The sequence below is a fragment of the Lissotriton helveticus genome, chromosome 3_1 (assembly GCF_964261635.1).
Source record: "Lissotriton helveticus chromosome 3_1, aLisHel1.1, whole genome shotgun sequence".
NCBI classification, from domain to species: Eukaryota; Metazoa; Chordata; class Amphibia; order Caudata; family Salamandridae; genus Lissotriton; species Lissotriton helveticus.
In genome coordinates, this window is record NC_136061.1 from 1,903,886,520 (window position 1) to 1,903,910,401 (window position 23,882).

Here is a 23,882-nt window from a genome sequence, read left to right on the forward strand (position 1 = left end):
TCAGGGTAAGTCAGAAACACACCCTGAATTAACATGTGCTCACTGTCTAGTAGGTTTACACAGAGCAGTCAGGATTATTTTGAGAAGCAATGTGTAAAGTATTTGTGCAACACTTCAAAAAGTAAAACAGTAAAAATACCTTGCACAAAGATATCTCACCTGGCTAGAAAAAAGAGCTTAATTTAACAAACAAAACAAGACAAAAATGACAAAGATCCAAAAAGTATAACCAGAGTTATGATTTTTGTAAAGAATATACTGAAATGTAGTGCTTAAAAGCATAAAGCGCCAACCAGGGCTTTCTGGTCGCACTGACTGAGTCAAATCCAAAAGTGCAGGCTGACCGCGATGGAGTGCGTGTGGGATACATGGACCAAACTTGTCTCGCTGCAAAGTACTTTATTGGCGGTCGTTTTCGACGATCCGATGTGTGGAGAAGAGGAGGCAATGTGTTGTCTTTTATCCTTTAGATCAGTGGTTCCCAAACTTTTGACTCCTGAGGACCCCCACTGAGTCACCGCTGGAAGCCGGGGACCCCGAAGCAATTTCTATGATTTAAATTTCAAACATTAAAACAGTAATTCAGAAAAAATAAACATGCGTGCACACAAAACTAATACTCGAATTACTAAGGATTTTAGGGGCATATTTAGAAGCCCCTTTCTCCATGGGAACATCACTTTTTGCAACGTTCCCATGGCAATCGAGACTTTGCCTTATTTACAAGGCAGCGTTAAGCCACTTAACCCACTTAACATGGCTAAACGCTGCCTTGTAAATAAGGTCCCCTTTCACACAAGGCCTAGCGTGAAAGGGGTGGGGAGTGGGTGTTGCGGTGGGCATTCCACCGCAACACCTATTGATTTTGACACTGCCCCCTATTTACAAGGGCAGCATAAATAGGAGGTGGGGCCAAAATTAAGTCAGGGAAAACCAGGTCTTAACTTGGGAAACCGAGGAGAAATCCTTTATTTCTCCTCGTTTTTGTTTTTTCAATGGGTGCTGCTTTGTACAGCACACATGGAAAAAGCAAAACGCCTTGGATTGTTTATGTTCAGGAAGGTGACCCTTCCTGCACATAAACAATCTTTTAAAAAAGGCCATTTTGTAACTTCCATGTGTGCTGCATTAAGCAGCACAGATAGAAGTGACAAAACCGAATTTCAAGATTGAAGCGGGACCTTCCTGCACATATACAATCTTCCACTGCATACACACACCCTTGCACTATGGTGCAAGGGTTCCCCGTTGGCGCTACACTGCTAAGTGTAGCGCCAGCACAGGGGGAAACACAGGCTGCACCATATTCTTGTAAATATGGTGCAGCCCGCTGTTTCCAAAGTGGTGGAGCATGTCGTTAAGCCAAGGAGGCCAACGACACTCTCTGCCACTTCTGTTGTTAATATCCCCCTTAGTATTTTATATTCAAAGAATTTGCACAAAAAAAAACATTTTAATGGGAAAGTTGGTGCTGCATCTCTGTGACTAACTTTTAAATGGTTGGTTTTATTTCGCAGTACAAGGCTCCTGCTCCTGATACGGCCAGACTGGAAACCCAAAGCAGCCCTGGCAAATGCTTTCAGACCAGTCGCCATACAGTGCACACCAAGTGCAGCGAGTGAGCCTGACCACTACAAAGGGGGCTTTGGGAGGCTCTCCCTCAAAGAAATTTAGGAAACATTGGCGCAGTCTAAAACACATATATCATTGTATATTAAATTGTTTTGGCTTTTAACGAATAGTAAATGAAGACCTTACTATACACCAGGATACGACAATCTTTGTTGGGGTTCTTCAATGATTCCCTTATTATCATCCTTCAGCAGTGCCTCTCATCTCTCCATAGCCTCTCTGTTACATGTATTTCATTTGTTTTATAGCATCTCTCATACCATTGTAGGATGTCGGAGCACTTTACATCACATACATATAGAGACAATGAATCATACGTGTAAATCAGTGTATAGAAAATGTTACATAAGGCAAAGGGTACTACAATGTGTAGGATTCACATGTCATTCATACTTGTAGGCATTGTAGAGTTCTTGATCCGGAGAAGGGCAAACTTGGGATTCAGAACATCAGCTAGTGGTTAGCATTGACTTTAAAAAATAAAAATGTATTTCCGCCCAAATAAACCTTTTTAGCAGCATCAGGATAATGAAAGACTTGGAAAAACCAAAAGTTACTAACTTGTACCATGCAGTTTGCAAGCAGTTCTTTAATGACAGTTTATAGGTCACTGTGCTAGATTACGATTGTCACTTATGAACTGTAGAGTAACAAAAAAATCTGTGACAAAAGCAGCAACCCTCTGAACAATGCACATAAAACACTTTTTTTTTTATTAATGCATGGTACACGTTCTTTGCACCCTCTGTTCTGTGCTACGTTAGATATCTCAAAGCTGCAACTGGACAAAACTCTCATCACTCCAGCAGGTGCATTAATCACTGGCGTTATTTTGACACTTTTATTGTTGCTCTAAAACTGCTAATTAGACAAGGAACTTTGCAGTGCTTTTAAAACTGCCTCTTGCGGACCCCCCCCCCCCCGGGAATGTGTCACGGACCCCTGGGGGTCCGAGGACCACAGTTTGGGAAACGCTGCATTAGATGAAGGTGATGTGTCGTTTCAGAGACCTGCAAAGTCGAAGCTGTAGGTGATGTGCCTCACCAATGGCGAAGCGCTGTATACTCCATCCTCGCAGCAGCTGTGATGCATCGTCGTCCAAGGAGATGCGCCGGTTCTGAGAGGCGCAACGATGGCGATGAGTGGATTTTTGCATGTGCAGCATTTATATCCACTTCCAACGGTCCAGGACTAGACTGCCCCACTTGGCAGGGCAAGACTCTCAGATGCTGTAGGTAGATGGGTTGGAAATCCTTGTTTATATAATGGGCTTTTGCATAATTTTGTCGGATTTGGTTCGATAGGTATTTTAATGTGAGGCGATCGTTATAGGCAGGTTAGGTAACGCAAATATGACAATACAATGATTGAATTTTCTTTTCATTAACTTTAATGTTACTATATACTTTCCAGCCTGCAGTACAATTGAAATGAAACTGTTCTACATTTCCTGAATTGCTTTACTTTAGCGGACTTGCTATTTTTTTATTTATTAGGGATTTACCTGGCGTTGCTCTAACAGAAGAAACTTCTATTCCTTTGCTGCTTATTGACACAGCAGGTTGTGGTCTTTTTGAACTTAATGAAGAAAACGAGCAATCCATTGGAAACGAAGGTATTATCACTTTAATGTATAACTATGACTTTGCGTTTAGGACTTATGCTCATTTGTCTGAATTAAACCTGTTCCCCTTGCCAGGTTACATTTGTTTGCCACACGAGTTAGTACTTCCAGATCCAAACGTTGTGTCTGCCAATTCAAATGTAAAGATTCAGACATTTCTGAAAAATATATTGTAAAACTTTTTAATTTCTGCTCAACTTTGTGGTTAGGAAGAATCTCTGGAGAACGTTTTACATAATAGAAATGCAGAATTTATTGCTTAGAGCAGTAAGGTTTGACTTGTTTTCATTTGTTCAAACATGTTGTCTCTCTGCTGCAGGTGAAGTTCGGCTCGTTGGTTTGCACCTTCAGGCATTGGTGGATGCTGGTGTCAAAGCTCGCGACATTGCCGTCATTGCACCATACAATCTTCAGGTAGCTATTGTTTTTAGAAAATTGCATAGCATAAATATGTTCCAGGTGTTCGGAATAGTAAGCATAGTAACATGGAGAAAAAGTGTTACAGTTACTGAAAACAACCGGACATGAGCACCAAGCTACGTGAATACTAGAATCCCCATCAACGTTTTGCCTAGATATCATAATGTATATAATGCAAGCTACTCTGCAAAACAATCTAAGCTGAAAAGGTATGTCGTGTTTATCTGTGTGTGTGCCAATGAGGGTTCTGAAGTATTGTCTGAAGAACCTTTGAAAAGTTGATTCTTATTTGGTATGATTTTGTTTTTAAAAGGACTTAAGACACTCACCCACTTACGTTTACTGGATCATCAAAGGGATTTTACTGCTCACTGCACGTTTTGAATGTTTGCCCGGTATGGCCTCAGTCCAGTGGGGAGCTCTCAGAATATTTATGAGGGTAGCCTGAAATTGAAAAGGAATAGACCTATCTGTAAAATATTGTCCTTGGTAGACGTAGGCGAACTCTTTGTTCATGTCTTCTGGTGCAATATTTAAAAAAAGAAGGTTGGTTATGACCTTTCCTGTCCTCTAAGACGACATATTTCTGCAGGATCCTTCTAACTGCAGATTCCTCATCTTGTGAATATTCTCCACGTGTCAGACTGGATCCGAAAACTTCAATGCAGTAATCCTGCGCACTGGTAGGTTGTGTGGTAATGCCCCAATGTAGTTCTGCTCCGAAAATGAAGAACTGAGCCTTACATAAGCTCCACCCATGCATGCTGACACCCATTCCTTTATTTCTGCACCCTCAGAAACCTTTCCTGAGGTACTTAGTCTTTTCAATAACTTTTTTTGCATACTTTTTTATAGTGTGTAATCCATGTAGGTTAATAACTGCCCTCCTCCTATCTGTGCTGCTGCCAGAGTAAAACGCCATCAATGATCTAGTTATCTAAGACACTTTAATAGCATTACAGTGTCGTGTGTGTGCCCCTGAAAATTCAGCCTCATCAGGCTGGATATATAAACAAAATGACCACAGCTGTGTGGGGAGCAAGCAATTTAATGTGGAAGCACCAACTTCCAACCAATCAAAACATTAACTCCTGGCTCCCAACATGTGGGCAGAGCCAAAGCCCCTCTCACATAATTGTCTGGCAACAGCTGTACTGTCAAGCTAGAGAATAAAAAGGCCGGTGGGGGGGATCCACAATGCAAGTCAATGCAGTAAGTGCATCCTTTGACTTATTTACTCCATAACTGGAAGAATTTATAAGCGTAGTCACAGTGTCCAGGAATGCACAAATAATATAAGTTGTAATTGTTTTCTGTGTAATCTTAGGTTTGCAAATTGTTTGACAAGTGACCGTTCTGTAGCATAATACTCGGCTCAGACGCAGTAGCCACATTTTTTTACACAGCAGCTACTCATCACTACTATTCTTGCTATACCTTAGGGTAACGGCACTAGTAATCCTGTTTAAAGCAAGATAACCATGCTTATTTATTTATTCGTTGAGCTTATACCAGCTCAAAACATGTTGCCGCAAATGAACCCTTTCACAGTTCATTGCTCTACAAATAGTCGCCTAGACTGTGTGTAGTGTTTTGGTCAGTATTTAGTGTTGCTAGTGTACATAGCTGCTAAGTTTTCCATTTCCAATGCTTGATGTGCTGCTCTAGTCCAGGTTTTTTCTATGAATTCTGGAACTCGTTGTCCTATTTTGTAATGAACACCTGGAACTGGGAAACTTGGCAGGGCTGGTACTATTATATAGAGAGGGCATCCTCAGGATTGATCGAGTTAGCCATGGTTCTGGCAAAGTTAGTAGGAGGTTACTGATGACATAATTTGTGCTGAGTCTTGGCTTCAATGCATAGCATACCACAGTACCCTCCATTTTGTTTAACTAATTCGCTGAATCGCATGGCATCAGTGGTAGGCGCATTTAAAGCATGGCCTCTCTGGTCATCTTATCCTAGGGATAATCTCTGTGCCTCCTTATTTCTTTTTTTTTTTGTTGCTCTCATCTCACCAATAAGCTTCTGCAGATCTTAAAAAGCTGTCATTCTCTGACTGGGCGCCCTACGGCTTACTGCACTTGCTTAGGTTGACCCGACCGGTCCCGTTTGTTAGAGGCTTGGTGTAATCATAGGACCATATGGAAAGACAACACAAATTATATTATTCTCAAGTCTCGGCCCCAGTTCATATGGGGCTGCCAGATGTTTATAGAGCTATCCCCAGTTCCATCCTGGTCTAGGCGGGCCATAGCAAAAGAAGCTTTAAGCCAATCTTCTTTATCGATATTCCAACACATCACATCCGTTTTGGAAGAGTTGGCTAAGAAGCCAGAGATCGAGCCAAATTCTTCCAAGAGAGCTTCAACCTGTGGAATTGTCGCACCCGGATTACTGGTATATAGTATTATATAATTGGCATACAGGGCTAGTTTACATGGGTAATCCTGGGATTTGAAGGGATAAATTGAGTCATCCAGTCTTATGGCTTGCGCCAATGGCTCTATGTAGATATTAAACAGAGGTGAAATAGGACACCCTGTCTTGTTCCCCTCCGGATATTGAAACTGGAAGTGAGCATACCGTTCAACAGAATCTTTTCAGAGGCTCCCTGATAACATTTTCTCAGAGTTTGAATAAAAATGGGGCCGAAGCTTATTGCCCCTAGTATTTCCCAGAGATACACCCAACAGACCCTATTAAATGTTGGCCGAATCCAAGGCAACTACTGCCAAGGGATCTGATCTTACTACGGTCAAGTCGATATTGCCTATCAGCAATTGTGTCTGCTCCTGGAAATATCTCCCGGTTACAAAGCCCTTCTGATCGATGTTAACCAGGTTAGGGACGAATTTGGCCAGTCTCCCTGCCAAAACAACCATAAAGATCTTGTCATCGGCATTTAGCAGGGAGATTGGATGATAGGAGTCAGCTTTTAATGGGTCCTTTCCTGGCTTTAATATCAGTACGGTGGTTGCTTCCTTCCAGGATCTAGGGACCTGGCCTGTTGGGCTATATACTAAATTAAACAAGATACCCAGTACCGGGGGCAATTCATCTGATAGGAGTATATAAACTTCATTCGGAAGTGCGTCGATTCCTGATGCTTTATTATTTTTGAATTTCTTTATTACAGTTTTAATCTCTTCTGAGGTAATGGGGGCATCAAGGAGTACGTGACTGGCTTCAGTTAATATTAACAAAGATTTACCCCTTTACCAAGCATGTATTTGGTCTACGGAAGGGGTTACATTCTCTTTATAAAGGTCCGAAAAAAGAGAGAGGAGGCAAGTTTGCATGTCCTCTACACTGCTTGATTTTTCTCCGTTGTTATTTATTATAAGCTCATTGATATTATTTTTTGAGCGGTGAACTCTGGCTTTTCCAAGCCAGTAAAGCACCAGTCTTCTCCCCATACTCAAAATTTTGCATGCTCTTAATGAGCCATTGTGCCCTGCACTTCTGGTCCAATGTACCCCTACACTCCTGCCTGGCCCCCTCCAGATCTCCCTGGACTTTTGCCAAACTTCCTGGGCTCCCATGACTTAGTCGATTTTTCTCAGCTTCTAATTGCAGGATTCTTCCCTCAATAATGTGAAGCTCCCGGGCCTCAACCCGGCTCTTGGAGCAGATCAGCCCATGCTGCCTGCCCCTCAGATTGACCTTAAAGGCATCCCAGACAAAGTCCATGGTCGTGGAGCCGATATTTAATACAAAATATTCTAGAGAGGATGATTTAATGGCCCGGATAAGTTCGGGGTCTAACAGCTTTGCTCTATTGAGCGTCCATCTAGTTTGTAGCGTATTGCTCTTCCCAAGATCTGAAAATGACATTGGAGCATGATCCGAAAGGTGACTTAGCAATACTGAGACCCCCATCAGGCTATCCAGGACAAACCTATTAGTTAGAATGTAATCAATCCTGGATGAGTGCCGATATTGTTTACTATAAAACATGAACCCCTGAAGATCTCCGCTCTTTGCCCTCCAGACGTCCACTAGATCCAAGTCGTGCAACAGATTTTTCATAGTTCGACGGATTCGGGGGTCCCTATGTAATGGCTCTGGGTTTAATGGGTCAAGGAGGACATTAAAATCTCCACCTATAATCAAGGGGGGAGTTACCACAGTTAAATTAGATTGCAATTTACAGATGTAGGCTGGGTAATCAACGTTAAGCCCATAAAAGGAGGCACAGACTAATTCTATCCCTTCAAAATCCAACTGTGCCACTATCCTCCTCCCTGTCTGGTTTGTCTTCACGGATATAATAGAACAAGAAGCCCCCTGCCTAATCAGAATTGGAACCCCCCTACTATTGATCGTTTGTTGTGAGGAGCAATAATATTTTATCCAGGGGATTCTAGAAAATATTGAGCCACATTCTGCAAAACTCAAATGTGTCTCTTGTAAGAGACAAACCTGAGCTGGGGACAGCTCTAAATATTTCAGGATCAGCCTTTGTCTACGTGGACATCTTAACCCATTTACTTTCCAGGAAATAAAGTTATCCTTACTATCTTTTGTAGAAGTTCCTGCCATCAACTTACAAACCCTTGGTGCTGGCTAGACGAACATTTCCTAAAATTCAGATGAGGTGAGGTTTATTTTTTTAATTTATCCACTGCTCTCCACCCTCCCACCCCCACACCCTGTGACTCCTTCCCCCATGAGGAGCCCTCCCTTCCAATAGGCTAAGCCTATTCGATCACCGCTCCCTCTGGCTTTCTAACAAATACGTAAGTACTATTGGTTAAATCTAGGGACTTGATGTCCAAAAGCCCCATAGCTTCAACGCCCTCCCTCTCTACCCTCCATCTCCATATTGATTTTAACAATGAAGGCATCCACCTCCTCAGTCATGCCGAACTGATGCATATGATTTTTCCACATTACGCGCAATTGCGCAGGGAACCTCAATTGAGCCTGCCCCCAAACTTTTTAAATCCTCAAGCCTCTTCCCCAACTCCCACTGTTTTGTTGCAGTGATATGTGAAATATCTGATCTTATAGAGAAGGAGAATGGGTTTTGACCTGTGGATGTTATGGTGCCTTCCTTGAGAGCAGAAGATAAAATTAACTCCTTAACAGAGTATGACAGAAAATTAACCAGTATCTTTCTTGGCTTTAGTCTGCCAGGATTCCTCTTAAAAGGATTGTGGTGTACCCTTTGGATCGCGTGTAGAAGATCTATACTAGGCGAGTTCTTTAAGACTGTTCCCTTTAAAAAGGAGATCGCAAACCCATTTATATCGGACCCCTCAAGGGCTTCGGGGATATTTAGGAGCCTTAAGTTATGTTTCCAAGAATGATTTTCCAGATGCTCAAGATCGTCTTTTAGTTCCTTGTTTTGGGCTGATAATTTTGCCGCATCCGCTGAAGTAGCATGTATGGCTTCCTTAAGTTTGGGAATCTCTGACTCCATTGCATCTGTTCTAATAGTGACTTCTTCCAATTTCTGAGCCAACATTTCGCAGGATGATTGGGTAGCCGCCTGGTTTGCTTCTGACAACGAAAAACTACTATCCATCTCGGCCTGGTACGTCTCTGAGACCATAAACCTACTTGTCCTCTCATCCTTCATAGCATGTCGTGTATCAGCCAATGAGCGAGTCATAGAGTCTAAAGCAACGTGGTTCTCAGTGACAGTGTCGCTTATAATTTTAGTGACCTTCTGCTGGGCTTCCTTAATATCTTGTGTTTCCAGGACGGAGTATCTATTGGAGTGGCTCACTGCAGGATGAAAAGCTGATGCAGTTACTGCTGATGCCAATAAACCATCCGAACTCTCAGCTAGCTCTCTCGAAGAGACCAGTAACTTTGGCCCCTTCAGGGTGCTCTGCTGGGTGGAAAACGCAGCTTCAGGCGCTACACTTATTTGGTCTGAAGTTTTACTGGTGTCGACAACTGGGATGCTTTGTAGACTGCACACCTCCCAAGGGGCTGTCCTGAACAACGCTCTTTATAGGCCCGCCAGTAGTTGCTATAGAAGTAGACATGACTTTATAATTTGTTTTCAGATGGAGTAATTTTCACCTTTGAGGGCGATGTTTTCTTCCCCCTGCCACTTCCCTTGCTATACTCTCTCCCTTTAGTGGCAGACCTGTACTCCGTTGTGTCCCCTATCTGCTGGCGCCGCTTAACTGACGCTCTGACTTCAGATATAGGAGGGGAAACTCGGGGGGTCAAAATAGGCTGAGTAATGTCAATATTAAGGGAAGAGTGGGCCACTCTAGCTCGCAGAGTATATCTTCTGGTTTTAGGTGGTGAGATATCCACTTTTGCCATGTCGCCTGTCTCCATGCAGGAGGCACCTCTCCCCCCCACAGGTGACCTGGTAATCACAAATGTCCTCTTGTAACAAGACAAATAGGTGCTACAGATAGGCAGTCGGTAGGACAACCTGGGAGTGATGTTAGCCCCTTCGTACCTTTGTTCCGCCCGACTGTTCTATCTTCTTTGAGAAGAGTGAGACTCCAACAACCTACCTGGCAGTCTGCCGCCTGCCACCTAAAATCTGCCAGTCGTTCGATTTTTGTCTCGGGGTTCGAGTGGAAGCTGGTGTCGGTGCCCCTGCCTCCGGCGATCCGGAGCAGGAAGCAGGCGTTATCCTGGCGTCGCCACACTCGCGCTGCTTCCTTCCAGCGCCTAACCCCGAAGGGGTCACAGCGGGGATCCAAGACCGCACTTCCGCCGGAGCCATAGAAGGAAAACTCACCGAACAAAACAGCCACTAAGGTAGGAGGAGAGGAAGTTTTAAACTAACTAAAAAAAAGAAAATCAGGGCACCAACATCAAGACCCCCAACGCAGAGCCCAAGGGAGCGTGACCGCGGCCTTTTAGCTAGTGGCCGCCATGTTCCTCCCTCATCATTACTCTCAAGATTACTAAAAAGTGCCTCCTTATTTCTGCCTGGGTCCAAACATTCTTTTATTTATTGTTCATGTTTGTATAGCGGCTGTAGCAAAAAGGCATCAGGACGCCTAATATATAACAATAGACTATGTGGAACATATTGTTGAATTAGTCAAGAAAACGCATATTTATCTCAGATGGAAACGGAATAAGTGTTTTTATTGACATTCAGAAACAACGGAGGTCAGGTTATAAGCGAATTAGAGGAACACACATTACAGTTCAAGTTTGAGTTAGGTTCAATATTGAGCGCGATGTGTGAATCTCAGTTTCTTTTATTTTCAAACAATGCTGAAACTTGTATGCGCTGAATGCAAGGAACAGTAAAACATTCATTTAGTCAATCATCGGACAATGTTTGTATAACTATCATTAACGCTGAAATTCTCCTGTTCTTTTTCAGGTGGACATGCTTAGAAAGCACCTTAGTCATCGACACCCTGAACTAGAAATCAAGTCAGTTGATGGATTCCAAGGAAGAGAAAAGGAAGCTGTTGTGTTGTCTTTTGTGCGTTCTAACAAAAAAGGTATGTGTTACTGGACCACTTACGTGTTAGAAGGATTTCTGAGGACTGCATCGTCTTGTGCATTCCTCACCTTATGAATTATCCTTCCAGGCTTCAGACTGGTCCGGTTAGAATTTCATTAGCAATGTATCTCCAGTGCTGCAAGGCGGTGCCATGCAGCTTCAGCTGCAACTCCACCCCTGGAGTATATATGGGGCAATCAATAGCACTGTCCTCAGTTCCTGTTTTTCACACCTTATCAAATCAGGTCTGGATCTCTCTTGCAGTGTCTTGTCTATAAAATGTCCTATTACAGATGCTGCAAGAAGAGGTCCCGTTTGATCCACGTTACATCTGTCTGTGCTGTCTGGGATCAGACCACAACACTGTGGCCTGTAACCCTGTATCTCCATGCACCCCATGCATACCCCTCTGACTCTGCTTTAGAAGTTTTGTCATTTATAACTGGTTAAAAAAAAAGCAACGTAAGCCTTGGAAATTAAAATTGCTCGCTTCGTGAAGTCTTACATTTTGACCCCCGATCTTGCAACCCATCTCCCGAGTGGCACAGCCCTTGCTTACATTTAACAAGGTCCTTCTGGATCCTGAATGGAAAAAAACTCCAAGCTCATTAGTCCACAGACAAATACCCAGATACCAAGTACTGCTCCTGGTGAGTCATATTTTTAGGGTTCGCCTGCACAGCATTTGCAATGTGCTTGCAAAGTCTTTTGTTTTTAATATAAATTTAAAAGGGCTTACATCCCGCCTTCTCTCTTTCCTGGCTTTGCATTTGTTTCTGTGTGTGGCACCTACTTTTCCTCCATTTATATTGGAGGGAGCATATTTTCCTGCATTTACCAATGCTTATTCCTCATCTGTTTCTCTTATCAGTTTCCCATAGCGGATATACTGATAACATCCGCTTTGGCACTCATTTTTCATAAAGTTTTGCCCGTTTTTGCTTTTTACTCTTGCAGCATATTTATGCAGCAATTTATCACCCGGAGAAAGTCAGTAATTTGCATAGAATCACAGTATGTTGCACTGAGTCAGCAGCTCTGGCCACTGCTCCACATCCTCTCCACTCCCTTGTTATTTGTCAGGGAGCTCTTTCCTTTGTCCCGGGCGTTGACTGATGAAAACAGCTCTCATCACATAGGCGAAACCGGAGCATTACCAATGCTTGTTTGGCTTCTCACCCATCACTGGAAAATCTGATAGTCCAAGCTTCTTTCATAAGTGAATGCCTTTCCTACGGCATCTCCAAATAGAGTCAAAGGAATTTGAATCCATTATCTGAAGACTTTTCACTTCCAATAGTGTCATCCTTCACACAATTAGTGCAAACTGTCTTCTGAGCCAATACGTTCATGCCTTATGGGAATTGCCAAGTACCTACTGTAATCAGCTTGCCGGACCACATGAAAAAGCCAGATTTCTCAGGAAAATGGCGGTTCGGAGGCATACAAACAGATCTTGAAGCGCGGCCTGGACTCATTGCTTGGTCCATGGGCATGGTTTTCATAGTACACCAACACAATTGGATGCTTTCACTAGATTCGCCGGAGGCGCGCAAGCCACAACTATGGAAATTTCCTTTAATGACAAGCAGCTCATCAGAGAGAAGGTCACCTCCTCCCCTTAATGTTTCAAAAACAGCAGAACTATAGCTCTCTTGCTGGACTAGACTCCAAAGGGAGACATATTCATAATCAGGGAAGGAAGTATTTGGGGCTAATACATGGAAGCCTTGCCCTGCAAAGCAACTTTCTCTACTAGTCTAGACATTCCAGTAGCTCTCTCTCTCCTAAGGACTGGGGGTGGAGGGTGCCGAAAGACGCGCCAATAGCAGTTTGAAAGTTTGAATAATAATAAACCATCATTAAAAACATATAACAATCTCATAAACCATCATCTTAACATCGTTAACAACTAACCCTTGATGTTTAATAAACATTTAAAAAAAACATGCAATACCGATGGCAACATTAAAAAAAAAAGGTCTAATCACCAAAAAAGCAATTGCCTTAGACCATGACCAAATCTGATATCTTAAAAGAACTGGCTTTAAAAAATATTACAAGTGAGTAAATAACAAGGATAATCAATAAGATTGTGGCAAATAGAACATTTCATAAAAAAACATATTTACATATTCCATTATTATCTCTTATTCCAGTGTACCATTTGAATTGAGAAAAAAATGGATTACAGCCAGGCCACATTTTAAGTAGTTCCAAGCACGTTTTGGGATTTGGAAGATCTGTGAGGTAGGTGAAAACATTTGCATGACCAAGCATTTTAACTGAAAGCATAATAGAGTGTTTATTACAAAAATATTCTATATCCAATGCTTGGGAGGTAATAAAGGAGGATTCTCTCAGAGTGAGTTTATTAGGCAATGGAACCCCTGTACTGAATGTACCAAAAGTACTATGGCCCATTTCCTTTAACTTACGAGAATCTCTTCTCAACATCATTTTTGAGCAGATCCACCATCTTGCACAGGTTCTGTTTCCCTCAAAACCTCGTGGACTCCCACCCCTTGAGCTATCATCTTCTGGTGGGGGCACCCATTTTTCTTCCATTTGGGAGCCAGCTAAAGAGCAAGGGCTATGCTGTATCTTTCCTACCGGACCACCATCCTTTCACCAGGATGTGCTCTTTGGCACATGCTGATAGCTTGGAGGCTGACATTCTTGCCTTGCTGAGCAAAGGGACCATAGAAGATGTGTCTCTGGATAGGAGCACAGCATTCAGCTCCCTTTACATCTTGGTCCCCATGAAGGACAGAGGTCTAGAACCCATCCTGGACCTGCACCCTCTGAACTTGAAAAGTTCTGGATGCTGCCCCTGTGCCAAGTTCTAATGGCCCTGAATGAGGGGCATTGGTTGGTGTCCCTGCATCTTCAGTATACTTACTCCCATCTTCCAATCCTCCCCACCGACTGATGTCAACTGAGGTACACCTGGAGGCAACCAGCACTATCTCTTATTCAGACTGATAACTGCTCCGCATGTCTTTCTAAAAGTGCTGGTAATTGTGGAAGTTTCATTGCGATGGTCAGGTGTATTTGAATTTTTGGAAGAATGGCCAATGAAAATGGAGTCACCAACCCAGGTCAAGGAATAGGTCAAGTGGACGATCACCATCACCCGAAAGTCTCACTCTCTCCAACTCAGAGGCTACTTTTCATAGGGGTGGTAGTAGACACAACCCTTATGAAGGCCTTTCTTCCACCTCACAAAATCATAGCTATTCATGGAGATTATTCAGGGGTTTCTGACTCAAACTCTGATTCCGGTACTGCAGGTCTTGCCTCTGCTTAGCCTCTTGCATTCTGTTGGTGCCACACATCAAATGACAGGTGAGGGCCCTTTATTGGTGCCTGAGTTCACAGTTGCGGCAGCATCGGGGAAGCCTCTTGGCCCATGTACACATCTCTCTCCCTGGTCATCAAGATCTGCACTGGGTGGCCGGATCCGCCGAACGTTTGGTGGGTCATTCTTTCTTCCTGTCGCAGCTTCTCTACTGTATTTACGGACGCATTCTTAGTAGCATGGGGTGCCCATCTGCGTGACAAGAGCAGGGCCTCTGGACCACACCAATACAGCGCCTGCACATATATGTGCTCCAGCTGCCGATGGTCTGACTGGTCATGAATGTATTTCGACCTTCCATCTCAGTGAGCAACCTTCAGTTTCTGTCGGACAACATCACTATCACCCATTATATCAATGGACTGAGCAGTGTGGTATATTGGATCCTATGCTGGAAGATGAGCCATCTGTTGAGCAACACAGGGATATTTTCCCAGCATCAACTCATCTTGTAGGCTCTCTCTTTCCAACATCCTTCGATTCGGTTTGTACCTTGCTCTGAACTGAATGGTAGTGGTTACAGTTAAAAGTCTCTTGGCTGCCCTTTCTGCCTTCATGTATCTTCATAATCAGCCTTTCCTTTTCATGGCTACTTCTCATCATAGATTACTTGCCTAGTGAATCTCCCCAGACACCAGACTGGACTGGGAAACTCTTTAGTTCCTGTATGATGACCAGTGTCAGCAGTGACCTCCATTGCGACCCCATCTCGTCTCCAGAACGACAAATCTGAGCTACATAAGAGAAGTAACAATGTTGCTCGCCAAAGGGGTGATCAGACTCGTACTAGATGTGGATAGAGGTCTGGGGTGTTGCTTACAGTATTTCTGGTCCCCGAGAAGGATAAAGGACAAAACAATTATTACAAACCTCAGACTCTCAAACCATTTCCAATTTACCAAACTGCTCTTCTGGCTTACATTTGCCCCTCTGGTCTGTACAAACATCATGTCAGTGGTTGTGGCACATAGGAGCAGATCAATTATACAAGTATTCCATACCTTGATGAATGGCTGCTGAAGGTATGCTTGCGGCAACTAGTCTTGACCATCTACAACCAATAGTGTTGTAGCTGCACACTTTGGAGTTTCCCATCAGTGGGCCCAGTGCATTTCAAAGCAATCTCTTTATCGGGGCTGTTCTGGACACTGGTGTGGAAGGCCTTACCGCAGCGAGTCCAGGACATTCAAGCAATGATCCCAGTATTTCAGACGAAAGCTTCTTTTCCATCCCTTATGGTTGAGGCTGTATGAGCTCTTGGCATCATGCATCTTACTAGTGCTTCACCTCCGTTGGCGTATGGCGTATTTGGGCCCGTCAATGGGATCTGCAGCCCCAGTGGGCCCAGCACTGGTGTTTTCCTTGGGTCATAATATGCATCATAAACTAGGTGGTTTAGGACCTCTAGTGATGGATGACAAACACCAATCTGACGTGTGACAAGCCGTCTTTCTTGCCCCTCCAGAGCTTACTGTAAAGATGCATACATTGTCTATGGTCTGCAGAGGTCATCTGGACCAGGTGGAAGACAGATGTCTCTAGTTTCAGATTGAGCAGTACTATCACATAAGGCTTTTGAAGCTGCAAGCCATCTGGCTTTCCCTAAAGGCCTTTTCATCTTCTATCAATGACCAAGTGATCAAGGTGTTAATGAACAACAGCATGTTGTACTGCAGCAAGGAAGATATGGCGAGGTTTTTGCAGTGACTGGCAATTAACAGGATTTCCCAGTTCAGAAAATTCCTAGCGGGTCCCCTCAACATCAGTGCAGATGAGGTCAAAAGGGGTCGGCTTGACAATCCCAAGGGGTATATGCATCCATAAAGGGCGCAGAGTATCGTTTGCAGTGAGGCATGCCATTGGTAGACCTGTTTTCTACCTCCCAAAAACTAATTGTTCAGCATTTTGCACTCTGGAGTTCTCTACGGAAGAGTCTCTGCTAGACACATTCCACTTTTGCTGGGACTATGGCCTCCTTTACACATTTCTACCTCTGATCCCTCAAGTTGTGAGCTAACTGAGCCAAGACTGAGCACAGTTGATTCTGGTGGCCCTGAATTTCTAGTTCTTACGTGTGGAGATTAAACAGAACCGATTGAGGGGCTTTCATCGATCATCTGAGGTTTTTAATGTAATTTGGCTGCTAGCCACCCTTCCACCAAATCAGTTTATTTGGGCAGTTGATCCAAGCTTGGCACCTGGTGGGAAGAGAAAGCAGGCTGGCCCTCTACAGGTTAGAAAGTCTGTCATGTTTTTGTTTCTGTAATATTTGGCCAGATAAGGTTTTGCATACTGTTGTGGGATACTTTTCAGCCCTAATCAGCTCTCATTATTCAAATCACCCATTGTGTCGCGTTTTCTAAAAGGGATTCCGCATCCTTTTATTGGATATTCACTTTACAATAAACAAAAGGCTTTTTTGGAAAAATATTTAAATACAAAGCAATTCCACTGTGCATTGGTAAAAAAAGACCTTCTCAAACATTAAAAAGTCATTGTGTCTTGCCAGAAAAAGATCCAACGGACAAAAGACAAGCAAGGATTAAGAAGGAAGGAAAAACAGAAGTAAATCTACACATCACCCACAGCTTTGCCCAATAAGGGAGTCAATGAAACATATGATCTTGGCGTGTGTAGTGTTCTTTAGTTCTACAGTCCCATGATGTTAGGCATATGAATTTATGGTGTAAATTAGTCACAGATTCATGCCTATCCAGTGGTACCCCCTGATACACAGTATGATGGCACATCCTTTATTGCCCTTGGCACAAGAGCCCTCGGGAATCTGGCATTGTGTGTTGGCCCATAGCCAGCATATCTTTAATTCATGCCTTCACTTGTTTAGCCAGGCCCATGTCCATGATATGGTGATCCAGCGCTAAGGCAGGACCAATTCAAGTGCAGCAAAACATCTAGTGACCCAAACAACCTTTTTCAAGTAGCCCAAGTGGGCCATCAGTGGGAAGGCCTTAAGCTGAAATTGAGGTATTATTGGTACCCTTTTGCATTATCTGTGTTTGTATTACCTGTTGCCGGTATTCGCGAGCGTGCAAGGATAACCAAACAAGGTGCATAATGTATGTATATGCAGCATGGCATTGAAGTCTTTGGTGACCTCTTGTTGTATCAATTCTGTGCATTGTACTGTGTGTGCAATATGACCTTTGTAGGAACTTAAAAGTAAGTATTTGATAGCTGTAATTGAGGAATACCTGCACCATCTATGCACAGCAGTATCTCCAACAGCCTTCGTATATCCTGCTGCCAATGTTCCACTCCCATGACAAGCTGCTACAATCTGTTTTTGTATTTTAGGTCTACCTAACCATGGAATATAGTCTGCTCACCCAGTGTCTGGAAACAATGAATAGGATGGTCTGCGTCAAGGGTTTAAGTTCTATTGGTTCTTTTTGGAAATCAAGTGTGGCTTCTATAAATTGTATATCAAAGTTGAACATACATTAATATCTCCCGGGGATTCATCTCCATGCCCAATGTGTACTGATCTAGTGTTATATAGCCCCCGTCAATATATAGGTGACTGAAAAGGGAAACGCCTCCCTTGGACAGTAATTCTTTCACTGTTCGCTTGGTGGTTAACGGCAAAAATTGGGTATTGAGTAAAGGTATTGCAGGGGAGTAGTCTCGCAGCAGTCTTCTACTTCATGCAGTCTTCTACTTCATGCATTTCCTTGCCTACACATTAGTCGATGCTGTTAGTCATATTTTTCTCGGGTCTTTGCAAACCTTTAGGGAATATTATGCACTGCGGGTTAGCCGCAATCTGATCCCTTTCCAGTATTAGATGTGGGGCTCCAGACCCAGTATAGAACCAACTGCGCCACCAAATAGTACAACCCGACGTCCAGGATATTGAAACTCCTCCTCGGTAGTGTGAGCATATCCCAACCAACACAAGACACACCAGACTACTAAGATCCGAACAGAGAGTATAGAAAAATACATTATTTAATCGGATGAGTGTGTTTGCCCTATGGTAAAGAATTGTGAAAGATCCATAGTCTAAAGAGTGAAATACAGTCTGCCACATATAGCAGGAGTTTAATCCACATGTTCATCCTCTGAGTAAGTGTTTCCACTGTCGTACCATAATTAGCTTTAACGATCTCCTCCATCTTTAGCATTATAGTTGTCTCTAATTATCTGAGTCTATTCACCACTGCAATTGATTCCCCTCTGGATCGCTGATCATCAATACAATGTCACTTTGTAAACATGGACAGCATTATGTGGCCTTTGTGGAATTTAAGACCCCTATTGATTTACTTCTCACTGAGCCAGCATACCAGCCTCTCTATACATATAACATATAGCATGGGGGGAAAGAGGGGAGCCCTGACTAGTCACTCTGCCCACATACCCTAAGCCATTTGGAAGGTCATTAGTTGTAAATATCACCTTAGGACTGATGTATAGAATGTTTATTAAGCACAACCTATAATCACTCGAACCCAAACTCTGAAATACGCTTAAGAGAAATGGTCACTCCAGGCAGCCAGAGACCTTTTCTACCTCAAGAAAGTCTGCTATGGCCTTCATTTGTGGGTTGAGCTGGTGAATATCTGTAAATAGAGTATGCACTTGGTAAACATTAGATCTCCTCTGCACACCCTGGACGGATCTGGGAGAATAAGATACATTAATCATCGATCTGGCAGGTGCTAAATATCCATAATGTCATCATGCCCATCAACTGGAGGAGTGTATTAGCAGCAAGGGGTTCAGGACTCTTGTCCTGCCATGATCTATCCAGTGCTGGGTTAATCATTAAATTGAGATAGCCTTCCCACACTATGATCTCTGTGTCTGTTTTCGTGAAAACATCTAGGATTGTCTAAAAAAAAGCTGGGGGATTAGGTATCTGCCCTCTGGATCTGAGTGGATCTGGTCTGATCTGGTTTGCATGTGTTAGCCCTGCATGCAGGCAAAGAAGAATCTCTAAAACTAGCACAGCAGCCATAGGCATATGACAAGGATCTCGTAGGCTTCAGTCCCCTGCTCCCATCAGTACCAGAAGCAAATACTTAGTCCGTGTCATTCGTTTCTTCTTCTTGGGACCTTTATTCAGGTCAGTGGGCTGACTATCTCCATGGGCTGACACTTTTATCGAGCCAATGTGGGTCTTGCAGAATTCATTAGCCTTACCGGCATTACCGGCATTAGTTAACAAAAAATGTTTTTTAAAATGTACTTTAACCCTCTGGATAGCCGGGTACTGAATAGAATATTTAATGTGTTTTGAACATTGCAGTCTTTTCACATTGACAAATTGCGCTGGGCCTCCTGTACTGTGAAAGGTGAATTCTGGGTGTATAGCCATAATGCAGCCCTGATATTATAGAATGTCTATTCCCTGGACAGACACATTATGATGTCTAAGTCCTGAAAATTAAGGATACAGATACTTTGTGTGTGTGGAACAGAGTTGGAGGGAGGCCTGTGGGCAAGAGATTGATGCAAGCTCTTGACTACAAGGTAGACCTGAAATTGGAGTGGCCAGAGAGTTCACAAAGTAGATTTTTGACAAGTTTATTTGGTCTCTCCATATTTGTGGACTCTGATAGACTTGCAATGTGTACATTATCACAGCGTGACTGTGCCTTGAGATCTTCATTCTTGACAGAGATTACCAGCAGCTGATTTTCCAGCTTCAGCGCTTTCTTGGTGGTCGTGGGGTCATCAAGATCACAGACCAGCTCCGTTTAGTCTGGTATTCTAGAGGTCAATCGCTTAGTGAAATGGTCCAGCCTTGTCGACACCGCATGTATCTTAATGTCTATTTGTTTCAGGCACACCTTAAGATCCAACAGCTTCGTGGTGGTTTCAGAGTCCATAATCCGCTCCACCTACCGCAGCCCCGTGGTTGTCAGTAGCCATGGGCCCCCCTCTTCCTTTGCCTGTGCTTCCTCCTACTCCTCCACCCACTCCCTTTTCTCATATATTGCATGTAGATTTTCCACCACACTCAGCAAGGGTTTCTTCACACTCTGCAATAGGGAGAGCCCAAGGCCACCCTATGACCTTTATGACCCTCCTCTTGGCCCCAGGTCCAAATATGAAGCAGAACTGTCAGCGGAAACAGACCCTGACCTGTACACCGCAAGACCTTCACCCCCAGATGACATCACCTCCACCCCCAGATGACATCACCTCTTATCATGAGGTCCATCATAGGGCAGCTACCTTCCACAATTTGGAAATGCATGTACAACATGAGGAGCCTGTGCACCACAAACTGATTTAGTAACTGTTCACATTTTGGCAGTTGAACATAGCCTTGATGCAAATGCCAATTTGTTACCCATTTGCAGACTTTCAACAATTGCATCACATTACAGCGTAAAATTAAATTGTTTACATAATTACTATTGGTGCTTATAAATGAGCGCCACCTGTGTTGTCACCTTGTTGATAACACCTCTCAACTGAACTTGGCCAAGCTCTTCATTGCGGATTACAGAGCGGACATTCTGTTTTGAAAAAAGTCACCTTCACCTCGTTCAAGTCCGGCGAGTATTATATGTGATTGTATTTGTTGCTCTCTGTCTGCTTCTTCAACAATAAAAGTAAGAAAGTAACAGATCCTCTGTGCTGAATCCTACTCTTCCTTTCAGAGAGAAAACTAATGGATTTCCTGAGGCTTCAACATGTATCGGATACAATTTGAGAGTTGACCATATTCCTGGTGTACTGCTAGCGCAGAGTCAAAGAGAGCTGCCCAAAACTGAATTCCCCAGTCACTTTTTGAATATGCTTAAACCGGGAAACCTTTGTCATGCATGTTCAAAAAGTTCTTCCAATTTGAATGAGGGTCTGCACTGGAACGTATTCCGATGTGTGACCCTGCTGTTTGGAATGGCTCTATGAGTGGGTGTGTAAGGAAAGCATTGGTATACACTGATTAGATGTTTCCTGAGAGGGCACAGATGTGTTGATATATCCCACAACATGGAAAATGTGCATTGTATTGAGTTCTTAACCTGGTTTACACTCTGATTAGATTACGGGTCTGATTACGAGTTAGGCGGCTTTAACGCCAGCCCATCGCGGCAGCGGTCCAGAAAACACCATTAGGCATCTGCATTCCCGCCCGCTGTAGCAGGAGTTTTCCACTGGCCTGGCGGGGTGTGGACGGCAGAGTCATGATGGCGGTATGCTTTGGCTCTAGTGATGAACCAGAAGCCTTTGCTGGCCATGCAACAGTACCTCAAGCCAGTCTGGTGCACTGCTTCCTTGCATTACGTTGTGCAACAGTGCGTGCCCACAACCGAAGGCTTTGAAGCTGAAATCATGAACCCTAGTTACATTTCACACGGGCACATACTCCCTGGAGGCAGTTTTTCCCTTCATTACCAGCCTTTCTGCCGTCTCTCCAATGGTGGTGTCCCGCCAGGAAAAAATTTGCGAAAAGGCAAGTCGTAATTTGGCCGGCTGGGAAGCTTGGTGGGAACGCCTCCATTGGATGCCTCTGACGCAGCGGTACGAAAAATGGTGGCGGTGGCGGTGGCGGTGTTCTGTAGGTGGTTTTCCCACTTACATCATAATTGGCCGGTCAGACCGCCAGGGAAGTGGGTGGTTGAACCACCCAAAAGTGACGGTGGTTCCCTTACCGCCGAAGTTGTAATTCGGCCCTTGAATTGTGTCAATCCTCATTACAGCATGGTGTGTTGTCTTTGGGTGAATGACCTTGAAATAGTAATACATTGAAAAAATTGTGGAAAGAAACGTGGAACAAAAAAAATATGAAGGGTGTTTAATAAGTGATCAGCTAAGGGTAAGTATTAAAGGATGTGGAAAGTGTTTGGGGTCTGCTGTGCAAAAATTAAGGAAATTCCATGATTTACTTTGAAATAGCTGAGAAAAATAGCTTGAGGGTTTTGAAAAATAGTGAAAAAATAGGAGTTTGGTATTCAGCTCTCCGAGATTAATCATCTGGAATTGTTAGTAAAGTGATTAATGGCTCCGATTTCTGGTAACTTCGTTAAAAAGCTATACTTTGTAGATCATTTGTAGATCGTTCCCACTCCCAGACACCATATTGGCGGCATCTTAAGCTGTGTGTGCGAAATGAGTTTTTTGGGCGTCGTTTAATTAGAGAAGAGTCAAATGTGACAGTCGAAGGTGTTTTTTACCGTTCTAGCTGTTGGGTCAGTGTGCACTATGGTGAAGATTAGCTCAAACAATGGTAAAAGTGCATCTGCCAGAAGAAATCCAAAAATGGAACCCAGATTGATATGTTATGTATATTTCTGTGGCGTTTTTGTTTCTTTCTTGTTTCGAGTAAACAATCAGTCCCTCCTGCTAATATTCCAGTTTTTCCGTAGGTGACGTGGGCTTTCTGTCTGAAGATCGAAGAATAAACGTTGCCATAACCCGTGCCCGCCGCCACCTGGCCATAATCTGTGACTCTCGAACCGTGGGGAGCCACAAGTTTTTAAAAACTCTGGTGAATTATATGACTGAAAACGGAGAGGTTAGAACAGCTTTTGAGTACCTCGATGATATTGTGCCAGAGAACTACTCGCTTCCTGTCAGTGCCAGTGAGCAGACAGACTCTTTAAAGACAATACCACTTCCCTCCAAAGACGCATTGAAAGGACCACGCCAAGGGAGTCAGAAATCTAAAGAATGTCCTACGGTACAAGGAACGCCCTTCACTCAGAAATCAAAACATATTAATTCTTCTTCTACTCAAAATGAAAGTGACACGACTTTGGAACATAAAAAAACTGCGCCATTGATGAAAGATAACCGCAGTGAATTGAACAGTATGATCGCTGAATTTCTCAAGGATACAAGTAAATTGCAGTTAGATTTCCCTTCAAATTTAAATTCTCACGACAGATTGTTAGTGCACCAAATAGCTGAAACACATGGGCTAGAGCACGTGAGCATTGGAGAAGGAAAAGAGCGATATATTACGGTCAGAAAAGCAAATGTGACTTCAGCCTTCAATCAACCTTCTGCAATATTACATGAGAAGAAATTATTACCTGCAGTAACTCCGAAGGGCGAAGATGTGGTTCCAGAGGTGGAAACAAACAGAAACTCCTCTGCAAATGCTCTTGATCTGAAAGCTTTGCATTTGGAAAGAATGCAAAGAGAAAAGGCAAAGCGTGAAGAAAAGGCCCAAAAACATAGCGATCAAAATATGCAAAAATCAACACAGAAGAAGAAAAGCTCCGAGGCGAAAGGTATGCAAAAAGAAAGAAACTCTTTTCTTCTTGTTTTTTTATGTATTGTTTACATTTTTGCATGAACTTGTTGGCTTTATCTATCATTGCATTGTGTGAAGGGCTTGTCGAGTGAGTGAATGACGTTTCTGTAACACAAAAGATGAACGAAGAAGAGGCATGGGGTTGCTCAGCCGTTTA

At 43.3% G+C, this 23,882-nt stretch overlaps 1 protein-coding gene across 1 annotated transcript in view; it reads left to right on the forward strand.

The window, feature by feature from the left end:
- Nucleotides 1-23,882, forward strand: part of IGHMBP2 (immunoglobulin mu DNA binding protein 2) — a 326,225-nt gene that overhangs the window by 206,657 nt on the left and 95,686 nt on the right. Inside the window, exons 10-13 of the mRNA XM_078682888.1 lie at nucleotides 3,129-3,247; nucleotides 3,576-3,670; nucleotides 11,001-11,124; nucleotides 22,833-23,702. Of these exons, the coding sequence (XP_078539014.1) occupies nucleotides 3,129-3,247; nucleotides 3,576-3,670; nucleotides 11,001-11,124; nucleotides 22,833-23,702 (1,208 nt within the window). The remainder of the gene's footprint in view (nucleotides 1-3,128; nucleotides 3,248-3,575; nucleotides 3,671-11,000; nucleotides 11,125-22,832; nucleotides 23,703-23,882) is intronic.